The sequence below is a fragment of the Myripristis murdjan genome, chromosome 12, assembly GCF_902150065.1.
Source record: "Myripristis murdjan chromosome 12, fMyrMur1.1, whole genome shotgun sequence".
Classification (NCBI taxonomy): Eukaryota; Metazoa; Chordata; class Actinopteri; order Holocentriformes; family Holocentridae; genus Myripristis; species Myripristis murdjan.
The window spans coordinates 13,322,630-13,342,250 of NC_043991.1; the positions used below are offsets into that span (position 1 = coordinate 13,322,630).

At 41.2% G+C, this 19,621-nt stretch overlaps 2 protein-coding genes across 5 annotated transcripts in view; one reads left to right on the forward strand and one right to left on the reverse strand.

Annotated features, from left to right (window-relative positions):
- Positions 1-11,229, reverse strand: part of exd3 (exonuclease 3'-5' domain containing 3) — a 51,481-nt gene extending 40,252 nt beyond the window's left edge. The window contains exons 1-6 of one of the 4 annotated variants that reach the window (XM_030065905.1): positions 10,950-11,229; positions 8,532-8,594; positions 4,971-5,035; positions 3,474-3,644; positions 459-644; positions 239-292 (exon numbers count right to left, since the gene is read on the reverse strand). In XM_030065905.1, the coding sequence (XP_029921765.1) occupies positions 239-292; positions 459-644; positions 3,474-3,644; positions 4,971-5,035; positions 8,532-8,559 (504 nt within the window). In that variant the 5' untranslated portion in view covers positions 8,560-8,594; positions 10,950-11,229. Of the gene's footprint in view, positions 1-238; positions 293-458; positions 645-3,473; positions 3,645-4,970; positions 5,036-8,531; positions 8,595-10,537; positions 10,670-10,949 lie in introns of those variants that run through there. The other 3 variants (XM_030065908.1, XM_030065907.1, XM_030065906.1) reach the window with 3 other exon arrangements.
- A 1,469-nt stretch (positions 11,230-12,698) lies between these two features.
- Positions 12,699-18,583, forward strand: pcyox1 (prenylcysteine oxidase 1). The gene is made up of 7 exons (XM_030066025.1): positions 12,699-12,936; positions 13,117-13,267; positions 14,392-14,598; positions 14,733-14,907; positions 15,068-15,279; positions 15,390-15,542; positions 16,424-18,583. Exons 2-7 carry the CDS (start codon positions 13,156-13,158, stop codon positions 17,092-17,094), a joined length of 1,530 nt encoding a protein of 509 aa, XP_029921885.1. The 5' UTR covers positions 12,699-12,936; positions 13,117-13,155; the 3' UTR covers positions 17,095-18,583.
- Positions 18,584-19,621: the final 1,038 nt, after the last annotated feature.

Consider the following 19,621-nt stretch of genomic DNA (forward strand, 5'->3'; position numbering starts at 1 on the left):
AGAAGCGTGTTTGGTCACTCCACAGAACAGGTTTCCACCAAGTCCAGTGGCGGCATGCTTTACACCACTCCATCTGATGCTCGGCATTGTGCTTGGTGATGTAAGGCTTGCATGCAGCTGCCTCAGCACTATTTTTTGCAGACTGCGCCTTCCCTCCCAATCAGTTTGATGATTTCAGACACACGGTAGACAGAGATAGACAGACAGATATGGACATATAGATGGATAGATCTCTCACCTCCTCTACATTCAGCTCATTCTGTAGTTTTAGTTTTGTGGCAAGCACTGCGGCCTGTTAAAGACAGAGAGAAAGACATTAAGTGTTCTTCATCAGTTCAAAACAAAGAAGAAATTCTATGTGCCAGAATTGCTGGCGAGTCACTTTACCAATTTTTATATTCAGCAAATGAACTGTTTTAGTCCCACAAAAAAGGTGCTAAGAAAGGACAGACACTCACTTCTTTATAATATTTAAGGGCCTGTAATCTGTTTATGTGAGAAAGCACTACGGTTGCATCCACAGATCCAAGCTGGTAAATGTTCACTAGATTTTCCATGACGTTGGGCGGGATGTCAGAAATCATGTTCAGTGCCTGATCTTGCAGTGCCAGTGCATGTTCTGCAGGGAGCGAAGCAAGGGTCACCTGGTGGAGAGGCACAAGAGATAGGAAACTGAAATACACAAACAAAAACTTTTCAGGAAAGAATAAACAAACAAACAAAAAGACAACTAGAAGCATGCTGTCAGATCTCCACCAGCCGTGTCTTCCCTCCTGTGCTCGGACTTAGAGGGAAAACCAGCTGAGGAGTTAACACTCATTGCTTTATAAAACAGGCTTTCAAAGGTTTGAATCACTGCAACCACGAGAGGTCCTTGATCATAACTATGCACAAAAAAATATAGGCTGAGAGGCAGAGTATTTTGCAAGATTAGCTATGGACAGATACACGCATCCATTAACAGACGCACTTGACAAAATGCATAATCCCCTCCTGGCTACCTCCTGACAGAGAAAACAATTAATTAAATTAAAACAAAAACAGGAGAAATGAGAGCATCACCATTTAATGAGATAATTGAAACATTATGGATACTGAAAAAGAAGAGCCAGCACCGTGAAGCAATCATAGCAGATATAGCATCTCAAAACAGATGTTCAGATAACAATGTTCCAGCTGTGGGAGTGTGAGTGTGAGTGTGTGTGTGTGTGTGTAAGCATGACTGCCCACAATTTGCAGGCGTGTACATAGATTGATACATGTGTGTGTTTGTGGCAATAAGGAGTTGGTAGGGGCTCACCAGGAAGCAGAAAACTTTTTCAAAATGTGTCACATAAAAGGTCTCATGTGTCACGGATGAGATTTTGACCAAACCTGACAAAATTACACGTGTCCCCACCGCAGTCTGACATTTTCATACAACAATACAGAGGAAACACTCAGTAGGGTGTCCCTGACAACAGGCAGGCATAAAGGCCATCATCATGTTCAGAGATAAGACAGAGGCCACAGGAAACAAGCGTGTAAACTGTGATACAGATGCCCCGCTGGTGGCGCTAGAGGAAAGGTCCTGTGGTTACTCAGATTGCCAGGCTTTGTCCTCTAGTCAACACGTCAACTGTTAACAACCACCACTACCACTGTTACATCATTTTGGTCTGCTGGTGGCGCTAGAGAAAAGCTCATGGGGTCATCAAAGTTGGTATCATCATCTACCCAACATGGCACTGCATAACATAGTTTTGGAGACATTCATGCACACTATATAAAATTTCACTTCCTGGTGATGCTATGGGGAAGGTCATGGGGTCACCAAAATTGGCAGGTTTCATCCTCTAGGCAACATGGATGTGGTCAGCAAATTTCATGATTATCTACCTAACAGATTTGGAGATAAGCCCCTTGTCACCTACCAAAGCAACCATTTTTGACAGATTCAGGGGTAAGACTGACAGTTAGATGTGGAGTGTAACAAGTGGGGTTGGATGTCCATTTCCTCCTAAAGGCCCTTGGGTATCATGATATCTGAGGTGTTTATCTAAAACACAACTCAAAAGAAGTATGCTGATGTTTCCCGCCCTCCACAGAGGCTGAACACGCTCAGTGTTTAAATAACTAAGCAGTGAATTGACAGAAACTGGGAGAGAACAAAACCAAACTGACTAAATGCTTTGAGAAAGAGTAGCAAAGATCAGCTGAGAAATGGCAGACCTCAATCAGGAGTGAGTAAAAACCTGAAAAATTGAAAAAGGGACATGAAGGCAGAATTGACTGATAACAGATAGATCAAGAAGATCAAGAAAATAATTTCAGAGCAAACTCTACATACAAACTAAACAGGCACTCAATGAGACCCAGACCCCTATAGCACAGATGGAGACAGGGAATATAGACATAGCCATTACGCTGCTTACTCATTTAAAGCCACAGATAAATACAGGATAAACTGACAGACCTAATAAATAACAATCATTTTTGAGCTGCTGTCAACCACACACGGCATCACAGTCACTAAGTGTGCACATGAGCTGCTCAAATCTTAATTTTCTCCACAGTAAGGATCCATCCTCCAAATCTAATGCACGCACAGAGCCCTGAAGGAGAAGCCAACCCCCAAACAAACCGAGGCCCATTGTGGTAAACTTCCTTCAGTTTACCATTAAAAAGGCGGTTCCAAAAATAAACCTGACAAAGGAAGATTCAGCTGGAAGGTTAACAGTTGGTTTTTCCATCGTGATTATGCCGGAGGTGATTAAGAAACTCTAGGAATGTGTGGGAATTGAGAAGGCACATGAGGACCTACCTCATCATAATGTGTATTCATTGGGGCACTGACCCTTTGGTCCTGAAACAGAACCCAAAAACTGGCACAGGAGTTGAATAGGATAGGGTTAACAGTATAGAAACACCTGAAGAAATACACTGCTCCAGCAAGAGAAAACACTTAGAGTAAACCTTCCCATGACAACTCCGAAAAAAGCAATACACAGGGGATGCTACCAGTTTTGTCTTTTAATTTGTTTTATTGAGCAAGCAACTCCTTTCATTGTGTTTAAATGATTAGATTTAATGGTATCGGACATATGTGCAAATCTGACATTTTGGCCAAAGGGTAGCGCTGGGGGAAAAGTCATGGCGTCATAGGAATGAACAGGATTCATCGTCTGGGGTGTAGGGATATGCTTCGCGAATGTCATGGTAATCTGCACAGTTGTTTGTGAGGTATCAAATTTGACAGTTTGATAGAGCTATGTTGCCGTGGAATAATGGACCAACCAACACGGCCATCATTGGGCCCTGCCTGCCTGTGACCGGGGCAGCACAATAATCATACTTAAAGCTAAAATTGACTGCATGAGAACTCTTATCTCTCTCGCTCACTCATATCCGCTGCGCCAGCTGGCACACAGGGCAGCGACAATGTCCCTTCACCTCTGTCTCTCTGCAGCCAACAAAAACAAAGGGAATCTTACAGCATCTACCTGTGGGTTATCCTTCATCCACTGATGGAATTCCTTGATGATCCAAAGGCCAAAAGCATGGCGCAAACCCTTCTGTTTGACGGGACATTTCTCCAGGATTGTAAGTAATGCCTCCAGGGGATCAGCCAGATTTGAGAAACCTTTGTAAGCTTCCAAATGCAGCTGGAGAGAGAAGGTGAGAGTAAGGAAAATGGCAGATGTTATGATGAAAAAGGTTGCAAAAAAGAGACAGATGGATACAGGATGATAGTATCTCTATCTCTTAAGCCCTCTTTCACTTTCATAGGTACGTTCATCTAAAAGAACAAATTTTAATAACATGACTCATGTACTGTGTGTGTGTTTATCATTTCATGAACTCCTTTTTAAGTCCGGGTGTAACACATCTTGAACACCTTTGTGGTTGGACAGAAGGAATGCCACCGATAATGCCACTTAACAATTTTGCTGAACACTAATTCCTCTAGTTGAGAGGAGCAACAATCGTGTGGATGAGTCAGGGCTGGCATTAAAAACAGGCACGAAGAAAGCACTCTGCCAATAAGATCTCACACCATGGTTTTCTCACTCATATCTTTCACGTCTCGATTACAGCTCTAATGAGGTGTGTCGCAGTTTTGGGAAGCAATCCAAAAACTCGTCAAGGCGTAATTCTAGCCTGCATGTAATCTCATATTTATATGCAGTTGTTTTTGCCGCCAAATTGAATTTTTTTCTCAACTCAAGATGCGTGTCCACACGGCGCTCAAAAGTAATCAACACAGGCTTATTGAAACAACTGACTTAACTAGTAGCAAGTAGCAGGACTGAGGAAATTAACACCCAAGTTTTACCAGCCAGACTCTAGTGTCTCCAAAAGTTTACTTGTAAGTAGCATAGTAGGTGTCTGTCCTACCATCTGCTTCGGCAACTTATAAACTATCATCTGGAGACTTAATCTGCACATCGAAGTGGCCAATAACATTGGAGAAATTCATAGTGAATTCTAGAAAACAGTGTGTGTGCAGGTGAACAAGAGCAGTTCATTTCCTTCCCAGGCATCTGTGGACCGGTGGCACATGTTGGCTTCAAAGCCATAGTTTAGAAAGTGCAAACTCTGGCCTAAACAACTGCCTGCTGGAGAAAATTATCCATGTGAGAAGTCCTCGCACTGTGCGTTAATTTACAAAACAGATGTCATCCACTCAATATCCTCCTTACACAAATCTCAAGTTCATTCAGTGCACACGCAAATTCCTTCCTTCCTACTGACAGACACTCTGGTTTCCTCATTAACAGATACACACACACACACACACACACACACAGTCACACACACTTGCTACCTTCCTCTAAACATACCAACTTCCTTGCTTTCTCACCCTGTTGTGCCTGCGGTTATTCCTCTAAGAGATACACAAAGACTCAATCTCACTTCATTTAGACACACACAAAATGGATTTTCTGATACACATTTTCTGACACACATTGTAGAAATAAATTTCTTACCGTCTCTAATTGTTTGGCAGTCCATAGTTCATGCAGTTGGTGTCTAAGGAGGCCTGGATCGATACCTGTGAGTCACACACACACACGAGATGTGGAGTTATGCTCTGACCTTTCACTCCATAAGTCTGTCAATGCACCAAATCTACTGACCTGTTCCTCTGTTTTATTTTATTGTATCTAGTTATTCATTTATTTATCTTAATTTTCCTCAGGATGGTTGGGTGGTGGATTGATTCCCTTCCTCCATGTTTGTACTAGTCTAACACATCCTTAGCGCCCTAATAAAAACACCAAAAAGACAGAGAGAGATGTTAGACTTGTACTTTCCTTTGTGATCAATAAGTCCCAGCCAAAAGGCCAAAATGTACCGAGGAACATTGCTTTGCAAAAATCCTACACCTATGCTTTTCAACTTCAAGGTCTTCTTCAGGGCCCCAAAGAACATTGTGAAGTTTAAATGCATAAACACTACTCTTATTTAATTAAAGGCTGTTTAATTTTTGCAAAGCATTGTGCTTTGGCATTTTTGGTGTTAAAAGTTATTTATCACAAAGCGAAGTACAAGTCTAATCATCCTCTCGTTTTTGGTCTTATGATACTATGTCCTTGAATCCAAAGAGCATGTTTTGGTACCAGCATTAGTGAGGCAAAGGAATTGGTGTATGGCTTCTTCTAATAAAAAGAATTTGATCAGGGACATAAATTTAACCTAGCCACCGGCCCATGATAGCCTGTTGAGTCCTTTAATCTATCATGAACCAATTTTGAGCCCTTACAAGAATTATTTCACTCATTCACTCTGGATCCAAATATCAAGACTCAAATTGGATAAAGAAATGGATATAGAAAAAAATGGATATAGAAAAAAAATGTACATTTCCTTGAAATGTACTTTTTTTTCTATAGCCTACGACACACATATTTTGTTGTTCTTTATACATCTGTAGTGAAAACAATATTGGTCATCTACATTGTCAGGCTATCGTGGCCTTTCTCTGTGTATGTTCAATATCAGCTGGCTACATGTAAAACCAATTCTGACACTATAAGGGATGATAAGCCCATTGTATTACTATACTGAGAAGCCAATTTGTTGCACAACAGCCTCAACATATCTTGTTGTCTGTCCAACCTAAATCTTGGCTTGTAAGTAACATGATACATTAGAAATATTGTTTTGTTAAAACAGGCATAGCTGAGTAGCCATAACGTAAAATATTATTTCTTAAACAGGCATAGCAGAGCAGCCATAACATAGGATTAACAGCTGAGGCTGGTTGGATGGTTTGGAGGAACCCGGCATTAGCTTTGCATTCCAGTCGAATCTGCAGCCAAAATACTCTGGGGAAGACTCTCAGGGCACATTTTTGGAAGGCCACTGTGGGTAAAAGGTCCTAGAAACAAGAGGAGGTGTGTGCACGCATGTGTGTTTCACATTTTGTGTCTCTCTGCCTTTGTGTGTGTTCCACTGAGCATTCCCGAAAGCCCCGGCTACTCGCTCACTCATGCTGTGTGGGCTCCACCATACCTGCCCCCCCCTTCTCCCTCCCTCCCTCCCTCCTTCCCAGGGCTACTTTTCCTGTTCTCCTCTCCCTCCTTCCCCAGCCTCACTCAGTTTTGTCTCGGATTTCCCCAGGAAAGGGCAACGTGGTGGTCACGGTGTAAAAAATACAGCCTTCCTGATGCTTAGCCTGGGAAAGCGGACCAAAAGGCCTCTCCCTCTCTTGCTGTTGGTGTCTTTCTTTAACCATCTTTCCCTTTGCCTTCCTGACACTTTGATGACACTTTACTCCAAGCATACTATAACGTTCAAATCGCTGCACTGTTCACAACTACACAACTTGCTGTCTTGGAATTGGGACTCTTGAAGTTTACCTGTATCAGAATATATTTTAAAACATCCAAATTCCTGCCACCACCTTTTTGTTCAGACAACAATTCTTGGATTTCTTCAGTAGCCTCCCGCCATCTCACCTGAATTATTTATATTTAAACCTGCACTACCTCCCTCACAGGGTCATCCCTTTTTTTCTCCCACTCCCATATACACTCTTTCTCACTCAACTTTCTCTTCATGCCTTCTCGGGAGAGGAGAGGAGACTGTTAGGAATGTGGAGCATGTAGCTTCGCTCTTCAGAGGCTTGGCTGGTGGGAGAATGACAGGGATAGAGGCTCCCCATTCATTACTACATAACCACCATCACCACATGCACACATATATTTCACCAGAGAGAGTCATTTTATTACTTAAATTGTGAAGAAAACTCACTTCCTCACGCAGATGAGATTAAAGTGATTTAACCCTATACCAAGTCACTATAGTTATATTTTCATCTCAACAATGCATGATGTACATGATGTTAGATCAAAACGCAGATACAACACCCTGTTGCTAGGACGCTGCCAAAATAAAAGGAAACACAAAGATCAAGTGTCTAGATGTGGCATTCAGTGTCACTACCGCCACCAGAGCAGTTTCAGTGTGTCTTGGCAGCGATTCTGCAAGTGGCTGAACTCCAGTGAAGGGATGCCACAGCATTCTTCCACGAGAACATCTCTCCCTTTGTGTTTTGTTGCAGGTGCTATGTTTTTAACAGGCGCCATTACAGAACCTCCAAGTGGATCGGAATACCAGCTACTGCAGAAAATTTCATGTTTAATTCATTCATTGTACTTATTAGTGCAGTGTTTGCATGCCTCATTGCTAACAGGGCACTTGTGAAATATCCAGTATACATGTCATCCATATATATGCTTTCATTTCTATGCCAAAGTGGACTTGTACTCACAGGCTATGGCCTATGTCCTACATTAAGCTGTACTGCTGATATCACCATCGACCCCTGCAGCTCCTTGTGCAATGTACAGAAAGCTATTGTTGATGAGGAATAAATGCAAACAAAGCTACTGAGCACAGTTTAATCTGTCATGGCCAGTGCTGAAGTGGCAACGTGGTTAGCTAAATTAAAGCGCTAAAATATTAGAAAGTGGACCCTCAATACAGCTGCTATAAAAGACAGGACCGTGTCTACAGCTATGTACATAAATTTGGGTAATGGTAGTAGGTTACAGATGCTATGAGTATTATCAGTCAATCATCATCATCATCATTATCTGTCAAAACACATAAGATGTAAAGGGCGTATCCACTTGAATTTAACAAATTCCACCAACTAAATGGTAGTTTTTTGTTACTTCGCAACAGACACAGTCCAACCAGGCTGATAATGCCTATAAAAGATGGCTTTATTAGTTGTTAAGTCTTCTGGTGACCTGGGAAACTTTGTGTCCTGTTGTTTGTTTTTCCTCTTAGGTATGTACTTGTTTGAAGAAAATGTCTCCATTAACAACTAGGTATTATAACCACAGTCTGAGAAGCAACGATACCCTCAGGAACTGTCTGTTTTGTGGTGATGGGTATTTTGCTGCTGCTGATTGCACGGCTGCATGTTGTACATGTTGAGTCACCATCAAATTCATCACTGCAGTGAATCAAACCCTTTCAGGAGTTGTTATAGTAAACCCTGAAACCAAACTGTGTTGAAAATCTGTGCTACGAACCCACTGCCTCTGGAGCAAAACTGGCCATTCTTCAAAGGACGGTGGAGACGGTGGAATGAGACACTGAAAGTGGAGAGAAAGAACCACAAGGAGAACACATTAGTATTTCACAAGATTTGGAGATCTATGCATCAACATTTGCTACATTTGTATGAATACAAGCAAACTATAACGAAAACAACCATCAACGTGCGCCAACCATAACCACTCCTGTGCCGTGATTAAAAACTTATTTTGCTGATATCATTCCTGCAGAGGTGGAAGGGGGGCAAGAGAGAGAGAGAGAGAGAGAGAGAGAGAGAGAGAGAGAGAGAAACCTGTGGGAACAGCAGCCTGAGAAGCGGCAAGATGCCAGCTGGCTCTGAGACCAGATTTGAGGCTGAGGATGTGTTTTTTTCGGTCTGTAGTCTGGACTGTTTGTTTCTGCTTGTCTGTGTGTCTGCGAGCCCTAGAGGCAGACTTTGGCATTCAGAAGCAACACTATCCTGGAAACTGCACTCTCTCAGGTGGCAGTGGAGGAGGGATACAGTGCCGTGCTACAGACTTCCTACTGTTGTCTTCTACCTCCACCTACTGGTGATAAAGTAACCCACAGCCTTTGTGCTGCCTCTTGAACTCCACTATCTCTGTCAAGTCTTAGCCTACACTTTTTGTAAGAGCACATTTCTTTTTATTTATGAATCAACATCAGCAATAGTTAAATATGTCCACAGTGATTAATCTGGTCAGCTGGTGTTCGCTGACAAACTCAGCGATGTCGACTTGACAGTTTGCATTTCCATCTTCATATATATATATATATATATATATATATATATATATATATATATGTATGTAAGTATGTATGTGTGTGTGTGTGTGTGTGTGTGTGTGTGTGTGCGTGCGCTTTTTTGTCTGAATCAGTGTAATCCACCATTCAAACAAAATCAAATTAGAAGATGCCATATCTTTTTGTTTTGGCTGAAGTGGGTAGCACATAAAAGAGAACTTTTCCAAAGGTTGACGGGGGTGCATTTCACAACCTTGCCATGTAGAAGAAAGCTTCTGCTATTTGCATTTTTATGCAGAAAGCTTGAGGCTTCAGCATGAATCAGAACTTGCAAAAATAAAACCCCAAAAGTACCCCCTTGATCAACTGTAACAACACAACAATATATAATTATTTGTGTGACTCAACATACAACACACACATTTTACTGTCATTTCAACAGCACTAGTCTTATAAAACAAAAGTTATGGAGGTACAAACGCAAGTGTTTATTTGTTTTACATTTTTACGCGGCAGGAATATCAAATCTAACGTTTCATGCTGCATTATTAATAACTGTATTAACAGTTTTCTCCCCCTAGGATGGGGAAGTCATGACAATGTTGATTCATTCTCTACAGCCTTTTCCTAATCTTAGCTACAACCAGTTCATGACTAATAATAAGCTTTAACAAATTAGCCAAAATGACCACTAAAATTTCTTGGACAAAAAAAAAAAACATGGTAAATTACAGATTTGCATGATTCATGTGGGTCACACTTAAGCTTAAAAAAGAAATTATTGATTACTCGTGGGGGGGGGGGGGGGGGGGGGGGAATCACATCCCTGAAGCTTTACCAACTTTATCTGAATGACACAGCATTTAGTGTATCTTAATCAAAAACGTGATTTGTCATCTGAACACCAACTCCGATGAGCGTCTTGGATGAGGCAAATACCGTTTCCGGTGACATTATTTAGGACGATTTGACAGATTTTAAGTGAAAGTCGGCAACCAGAGTGACAGAGAGAAGAAACTATACATCTACAAAAAACTATATCTGAGGCAAAAATGATCCGTGGTCGGACTATGGCTGTTAGATCCTGACAATATTTGTAAAGCGACTTTTGGCTAGCATGCTAAGCTACGGTAGCTAGGCTAGCGCCGTGTTGTCAGCGCAAAAGCCGGAGAGAGAAAGGTGGCAGGCCGGCGCAGCACCACAAGCAACACCGAAAGACCCAGGGAGAGACACACACCGGCCAAATTTTGTCGCTCGTATATCTCCATAAAGCGTTTAAAGTCCAGTATCAATGCACGCTGATCTCAGCTAACTTACATCACGTATTTGGGTTCTGTGGGCGGAACTGCGTGCGGCTGTCCAATCACGGTGCCGGAACAACCCCGCAGCAGCGAATCGTCACTGACTGACAGCTGACTTAGCCAATCAAACAACCGAATGGGGGGAAAAAATCAAAACACACACGTCATTTTCTACAGAACTGTATTACACTAGTTTTTAGAGTACCACGTTGTTAGATCTAACTATTTGTTTTGTGTTATTATTTCTCATTGAAGTTGCTGTATATTTAATGAATTTTCAACATTAAAGTAAATTTGTCAACAGGTAAATAGCATTAAACAAATGCACGCTGAAGCGAACAGACTCACCATGTAGCACTTAGCTGTTCGTGACAGCTAACAAGTAGAGAATTTTTTCCGGAGGATTGAGGCTCTCCTGCGAACTGTTATGGTGCGTCTTCATTTTCTGCTTCGCCGGCAGTTTACATCCGCTTTTTTTGGAGTTACTGCCATCTTCTGGGTGGTTTCATAAATTACTAACGGTATAATTAAAGTCTCCTCTACTTACTTATGACCTTTCATTTTCACGTCTTCCGGAAAAACCTCATCTCAGAGAGTGATGTATGATTTTCTCCACTAATAATAATATCAGTCTCACCTGTAATCTATCAGTCAAATGATTACCTTCGCACATCCACATACAGTGAAAAAAAAAAAAACATTAGCTCCAACAACAGATCAATAATCTGTTGCAATTGTAAATATGACGTTTGTTAAGATCTAGCAACACAAAGTAGCAATAGTCACACTGCGCATGTGCACGGCATGGATACCCCCCCCTCTCCCACCCCCTCCCCTCACCAGGCAAAGTTAGAACCACATACTTAGGGTGGGATTTAGCCATATTTAACCTATGTAATTGGATAAAATTGGTTAAAATGTCCAGGTGCACCAGGGCAGTTTACAGCCTGATGGAAGGTTTGCCTCACTTTGCCAAGTTACGGCTTACAAAAACACAAAAACAAACAAACAAACAAAACAAAACAAAAAACAACTGTATTCCTTTGTGCTTTAACATAGCAGGATTTAAATAACTACTAAGCACAGACTGAATAAAAGAGATAACCATAGAGGAATAACATGGGGGTTGAGGGTTATGACCTATACTGCAGGCAGCCACCAGGGGGCGATCGAGGTGTTTTTGCTTTCACTTTTGCGGCGCTGTCAAGTCATCCGTCTTTAATAAGTCTTCTATACAGATTGCTTGGAGTTGCCGCTGAATTCGACTAAATTTACCTTACCTTAAATTAAAAGATCGATGTCAACCCAATGGTACTTTATCGTGTATCTTAATGGCACTTTTTGGTTGTAACCAAAATTGTTAGAAAAATTAATGTCTGATTAAGAGTATGGGCCACACTGTATTTGTAAATTAGGTAAAAATTTCCAAGGTAAAAGATAGACCAATAAATCATAATCTGCATGGGCCAGGAACATCTTAACATACAAAACAGTAAATTGATGTAACATAGGCTGGACTACAATGATGAGCAGATTATAGATTTCCAGAAGTAAATCAAAGTGGATCCGCATGCCCAGCATTTGCACATTGTAGCATTTCCATTGCGGTCCAGTCGAAGACAAGTAAAAGTTCAAACTAAATAAAAAACTGATTTAATTTGATTAACCAAGTGTTGCCATAAACGTGGTTTAGGCCTATTATGTATATAAGTGATATGTCAGTGATATGTCACATTTTATTCTCAGGTATGACATGCATTGGATTTAAAGACATGCATTTTTTTTTTTTTATCACACCGGCCTCCGTGATTTATTGATTATTTATAGCTAACCTCACACATTTACACACTTTTTATGTATTTTTATATGTTCTTTGCTTGCTACTGAAACACTTTGAACTTGGTTTGATAAATGCTTTATAAATCAAGCTATTACTGTTATTCGTATTCTTATTATAATTCTTATTATTAGTAGTATTATCACCACTACTATTACTACTACTACTACCAATAATAGTAGTAATAGTATTAGTAGTATTACAGCGTCGACCGACTTTTATAGTGAAGTCCGACAGTAAAATGTGACCGGAAGTGTGCTTTGTTATTTTAGACGACGTTCACGGCGCTCCGACGTGACTCAAACGTGTAACACAAGTTAGTTTTTAGCCATTACTCTCCCGGTAGCTCGATTTGACCCTCTATTTTGCTGTGTAACGGGGTCGGACGGGTACTTAAAGTCGACTTGAAGGCTATCTCGACGCTGAATGTTGAAGACAAGTGTTTGAAAGCTGCTGCTGCTGCCGGAAACTCCTGCCCTCCTCTAAGTGACTTGAATGGTGAGCAGACCGTGCCGCCTAGCTTCACTATCAGCGTCCGGACACTTGTTTTCCACACTCTGTGTGCTTTAGAGTGGGTGTGCAATCTCTGTGGATGTGACCTTTGACCAGACTGGATAGAAGTCAGAGTTCGGCTTGACTTGAGTGTGACTAATAGTTTGTTTTTTTCCGCATGTACAGATGACTTTTGTTGCGAGAAGCAGCTGTTAGGAGCCCAAGATGAACCTGAGAGCCGTGTCGCTGAGAGCCCTGCTGATCCTGGGGCTCTGCCACACTGGGAGGAGAAGTCTAGCCTCATCTCCAGGGCTAAGAGACCAGCCCAAGAAGATAGGTGAGCAGGTGTTATGTCCCCCCCCCTCCAAAAAAATCACTCCTCTTTTCATATCCACCAGTTTCTTATTTTCTCCATGACCCAGAAAGTGATGCTGGTTGTGGCTTGGTGTGTGGAGGAGATAACAAGCTGCACTTGAATGCTCCGGCGTACACGCCACATGAAATCTTCCCAAGTGTAGGGATAACCAGCAAAGGACGACCTTGACAAAACTTTTTTTTTTTTTTTTTTTTTTTTAAGAAAGCATACCCTAAACATACATCTGAGGGATTATGATGTGTAGCTCGGGCCTATTTTGATTTAATTGTAAAAGCAATGTTGCAAAAGTCATTTTATTGCATTTGGATCCACAGAAAAAAATGTTTTCACCATTGTAGGAATTCATGAAGTCTGTTAAAGGCTACATAAAACCTGCTGGGTAGTAATTATCCAGCAAACATCAGCAGGATAGATTCTCGGGTAAAGTATAAATGTGGCATTATCAATCCTAACTTTGGCTGCAAATAATGAATATTTTCATTGTCAGTTATTTTTTCGACTAATCAATCATTCTATAAAAAGTTAAACCTCATGAAAACTGCCTATCATAAGTTCCCAGAGCCCAAAATGATGTCTTCAAATTATGTAGTCTGACCAGCAGCGGAAAATAAAATTATGTTATAATGATATGTAAAATGGCAGGACTACTTTTTTCTAAGTTTCATGTATTTTTGTACTGACATTTTGAAATTATATGAAAATAAGAGAAATACACGATTCCCAGCAATTGTGAAGACATAACCAGCAAATGCTTGGCATTTCTACTTGATAGATGATTAAAAAGATTCATCAGTTATCAAAATTCTAATTTATTTGTTTTCTGTCAATGGATTAGTCATTAGATCAGCTAGTTGTTTCACCTCTAATCATGACATTACAAATTTCCTACATCCCTCTCTGTATATAAATAAAGTTGAATATCCTCTACGGTCTCTTGCTCCCTCCTCTCCTTCACTCGATTCCTCTCCTTGTCTCCTCCAAGTTGTTTCTTGCGAGTAGAGGAGGGATGGTTTATGTGACATGTTCCTGAACCAGTCTTGAAGTTGTTTTCTTTTGTTGTTGGTGTCTGATGTGCGTCTTTACAGCTGTGGTTGGAGCAGGCATTGGCGGCACAGCGGCGGCATACTTCCTGAGGCAGGAGTTTGGAAAAGCAGTGAAGATTGACGTGTTTGAACCGGGGACTATCGGTGGGCGACTTGCCACTGTTAAAATAGGCGATTACGAGTATGAGACGGGAGGCTCTGTCATCCATCCTCTAAACCTCCACATGAAGCACTTCATTGATAAATTGGGTAAACAACCTCTCTATCATTTATATACACAGAGGCTATAGGGGCACAAAAACATGGAATATCAAAATCATTGTTTTTACAACAAATAACTTGTGTTTAGAGCGCATATTATATTTTTTTGTTGTATTTGCCAGGTATACCTCAGAGGAAGGATGTCCCATCTAAAATGGCCATCTTTGATGGAAAGGAGATCACCTTTGAAGAGAGTGACTGGTTTATTGTGAATTTCTTGCGCTTACTCTGGCGATATGGGTTCAACTTTCTCCGAATGCACATGTGGGTGGAAAGTGTTTTAGACAAATTCATGAGGTGAGAACAGACTTCATTTTCTTACACACAATAAATTCAAAAACTGAAATCTGACTATCGAAATTGGGGACAGCAGCTGTCATCCTGGCACCCAAATCTCACTCTTTCAACATGAAATTCAAGAATGTTTAGATGGTCTTGTAATTTTTGTTCTTCACAGGATCTACCAGTACCAGCAGTTTGGTTACTCCTTCTCCAGTGTGGAGAGGCTCTTGCACGCCATGGGCGGTGATAGTTTCCTTACCCTTGCAAATCAGACGCTGGAGGAAGCGATGCTGGCGGATGGATTTTCTCAGGTCTTTCTCAACGACATCGTGGCGCCCATCACTCGCGTCAACTATGGCCAAAGTGTCCGCATCAATGGCTTTGTGGGTATGTTTACAATATTAACACCAGAACTGGGGAAAAGTTAATCTCAGATTAAATGTGGATAAGCTTCTTGTTGAAAGTAAAATAGTGTTGCGTGTTTGTCTTGTCTGCAGGGGCGGTGTCATTAGCAGGGGCAGATTCAGGGCTGTGGGCAGTGGACGGAGGTAATAAAAGAGTGTGCTCAGGACTGCTGTACCACTGCAAAGCTGAACTCATCCCTGCCCGAGTGACCTCCATTTCAGTCAAGGTTCGGCCGTCCAAGTCAGGTATGATATACAATAAATACCCTCATTTGCTAAAGGGCTGGTCGTTTTCTTTGTACATGTTCACACCATAGAGATTGAACGGGTTAGAACTGGTGTGGGTTGTTGTGGGCCTTCGGCTCACAGCCAATCAGAACAAATCAGGGTGTTTCACATTGCCATGGCAACATAGCATTCACTGATGTCATTGCATCGGCAGAAGAGTTTGTGTGAATAATTTTATTGAAACTTCCATCGTGACAAAGCGGGAACCTGGCCAATCAGTGGATCTCATATCATTGTGTGTGCAGCTCACAGTAACAACAAAAGAAGTTAAAGTCAACACAGAAAATTAATCAAAATCATCAGAGGGCTGTGAAAGTTATCTTAAAAATATTGGAAGCTAATTCATAGCCTATCTCAGGATAATGTTTAGATGAGCTAATTAGATGTGTTAAATTAATCCTAATTAGGGCCTGAGCCCTACCAGGGAGAAGGGCCCTATTGTTATTGTAGTGTTTTTTTTTTCTCCTTTCTTTTCATTATTATTATTACGTCTAATTAGCTCAGTTGTTACTGAATAATGTACTGGCAAATACACCAACAACCTACCAGGTAAGATGCAACTCCACAATGCCACAAAGTTATCTGCACAGTTCTTTTATTCATTTTTTTTTATAAGAACAGAACATTTTTCTCTTATCCCTGCAGCTGTTCTCCCGACATAAACAAAGTCTTCTGTCGATGGCGTGATGCTAGTTTAACACTATAAATGTTGTCAGTGGAACCACCTAGAAATACTCAGATTTGAACTACAAACCCACATCTACACATTCAATTTCCATGGTTCACATTTTCAGGCTTTGTGAATCTCATCCTATCTGCTTTGTCCCTCCCGTTCTCAGGTACCACAGCCAGTTTCTACGAACTCAATTATGTTGGGGAATCTGGCTCAGCACACTCGCTGTATGACATAGTGGTAATAGCCACACCGCTTCACCTGGGTAAGTCTGACATCACCTTCTCAGGCTTCTCCCCGCCAATCCCATCTCATTACCCCGGCCGATACCACCAGACAGTGTCTACTTTGGTCCGTGGCCTGCTGAACGTGTCCTACCTCGGGACCACTGAGCAGCCGTCAGAGTTCATGGTGTCTGATGTGCTCACCACAGACTCAAAGGGCTCCATTATCAACAGCCTGAGCTCCATCGACCCCGTGCACATCCCTGCAGGTTACAAGCGACTTCCTGCCAGCCAGGTCAAAGTCTGGAAGGTGTTCTCTCCCCAGCCGCTGTCCCAGGAGCAGCTGAAGCATATGTTCCTTTCTTGGGATTCAGTTTCTGCAACACCATGGCTGGCTTACCCCGCCTATCGCCCTCCCCACCGCAGGACCCCTCCCTTCATCCTGCATGACCGGCTGTACTACCTCAACGCTGTGGAGTGGGCAGCAAGTGCCATGGAGATGAGCGCGATCTCAGCCCGGAACGTGGCCCTGTTGGCCCACCACCGCTGGAACAGCCAGGGGGCAAAGATTGACCAGGAGGACCTGCACACCCGCCTGAGAGGGGAACTCTGACAAGTGTCAAGTAGGGATGTGACTACTTATGCAAAAGCAGCAACAATTCCAATCAAACATCTGTCACACAAATACACTCAAGCACACATGTACACACCTAGCAGCTACCACACCACACTGTAATAACACTCCAGTTTGGGCAATGTCAACCCTCTTATCAGGTATCTGGGGTGTTCAGCCCTCTTAATCAGCTTAACACTATTCAGTTCATCCTTCTCAGTTTATATTAAAAAAAAAATAAGGCATCAGCGGCAACAATAGCACAAATCTCACTACGAAGTGGAACTTTGTACTGCGTTGAATCTTGTTATCACTGTGAACTATGCATAGTGAACCATGCTGCACTGCAGGGCAGACATCAAAATGATCTGTTTCCATGTCCTGTACAAAGTTTATTTTTGGATAGAGCTTTATGTGCATTGCTGTTGTTGTAAACACGGTACAGCTAACATCTTGGAAATCCACTAGTCTTGGCCCGGTGGCTAACCTGTTCTGCAGTGTTCACTAATACATTTTTGTCCCTATGCTGATGGATTGGTGTCTTCCAGTTGTTTGTGTCTCTCTACCTCTTCAGCACACTACTGTATATCTTGTTGATAACTACAGGCAGCTTCCATCATGAGAGTTTTGCCAACATCGTTTCTGTTCCCGGTATATTGTGATATGCAGTTATCAACAAAATTAACAAATCCATGTCTTTTCTTATTGTTTAATTGTACTAATAATATAAAGACAGCCATCAGAAAGAACCTAATCGCACTGACCAGTTGATGTCATCAGTGTTAATTTTTTATCTTTTTGAAATCGTTGTGGTGCCTTAAAAGATATCATGGCAGTTGGCTTATGTCTTTACCAGATGCAAGTCTTCTTATAACTTAAGAAGTGATTTGTCTATTGGGTCTTTTAATGTCCTTACAAAGCAGAAGGAAAATTGTGCCATCAAAGAGAGTCTGACCACCAGGACCAAAGTATTATGAGAATGATGTGTTTCTGTATATTCTTGTAACATACATGGGAGACCTAGTTTTTAAACGGTCTGTAGTAGTGATGTATCAGTCACCATCCTGGAGATTGTCAGATGCCATTTTGTTGAAATATGCCTACCTAGTCAACTTTGATGTTCTTTAACTACTTTGGGAAAAAGTGTAGCTTACTCATTCTTTTTAAAGCACTTTTAGAGGTTTTTTTTTTATTTTTTAGATTTTCTAAGAGGTTTTCAGGTTGTTTGTGTGTGTGTGTATGTGTGTCAAGACATACTGTAGCAAAAACTGTAATCAATAGTGCACTTTAAAATATCGAATATGGTCGGCCCCTTATAGATACCCAAACATCACTAAAAGAAAAACAAGGTAATTTGTAGACCAACTGCTTCAGCACAATTAAAATGAGAACTTTTGTGTAAAAAAAAAAAAAAAAGCATTATACATATTTCAAGGTTTAATGTCTTTAGCTCTATTTGACATGATTTTATTTGATTCCCATCTATATTGAAACCTCCCAACCTGCACTGTCTGATCTGAAAATGTTTACAATCACAATAAAGTGATGAGAGCTTGTCTACATTGTTGCCTCATTTTACTCCAAAGCCTTCACTTTCCATTTATAGACAGTCTTTGTCACCTTTCCACTAGTAATTACAGAAGTTTATTATAGCCACATAAGCAGCATATAAATGGAACTAGATGTCATATCAATAAAATAGCAGCAGCATCGACTACTCTTTGTTTATTATACGCAGACACATACTTGATCCCCTGAATGTTAATCAGTCATCACCAATTTGCCTTCATGGAAGTGTAGCCTCTGCATGTGACCTCTGTGAAGGAGAGTAAACCATATCGGATTGCAGTGCTAAGACATTATCTAGCTGTAATCAGCAGACCTCCATCATAACAACCCCGTCTTCAATCTGACAAACTCTTAGAAACATGGTTACTGAAAAAAATGTTTCCGTCTTTATCAAACTGTGTCTTCTGAGTATAGCACCACCTGTCACAGGACGCACCTCAGAAGCAGCCTCTGCAGCCATCACACTGTCATGCCATACTATTTCCCTTTTTCTTGATTGGTGACATGAATGTTCCAGACCTGTCCTCTCTATTGTTATTTTCTGTTGTCCCTCAGTAAAGTATTTTCTAAACTCTATTTTTGGAAAAGTGCTATGCAAACAAAGTTGATCATTCCTAGTCCTGTTTTGGTGGTAGAACCCCTTCAGTGGTGCAGAGCTATTTGCTGCAAAGTTAGCCAACTTAGGATCCCGGCAATGTTGAATGATTCGATTTCTTTCTTGCTGTCTCCTCTGTGCTGTTTTATTTTGCTGCCAAGAAATCACTTTTCATTTCACACACAATCGAATAAAATAAATTTTAAAAAAGTGAGGGCTGAGGAGAAATCTGGTCCAGATTATTCAGGTTTGAGCAAACAGACTAAAACGTACAGGTGGGTTTATCCTTTACCCTCACCCTTTACCCTCTTTTTTTCTATTTGTTTTTACCCTTTGTTTTTCTTTCTTTCTTTCATTCATTCA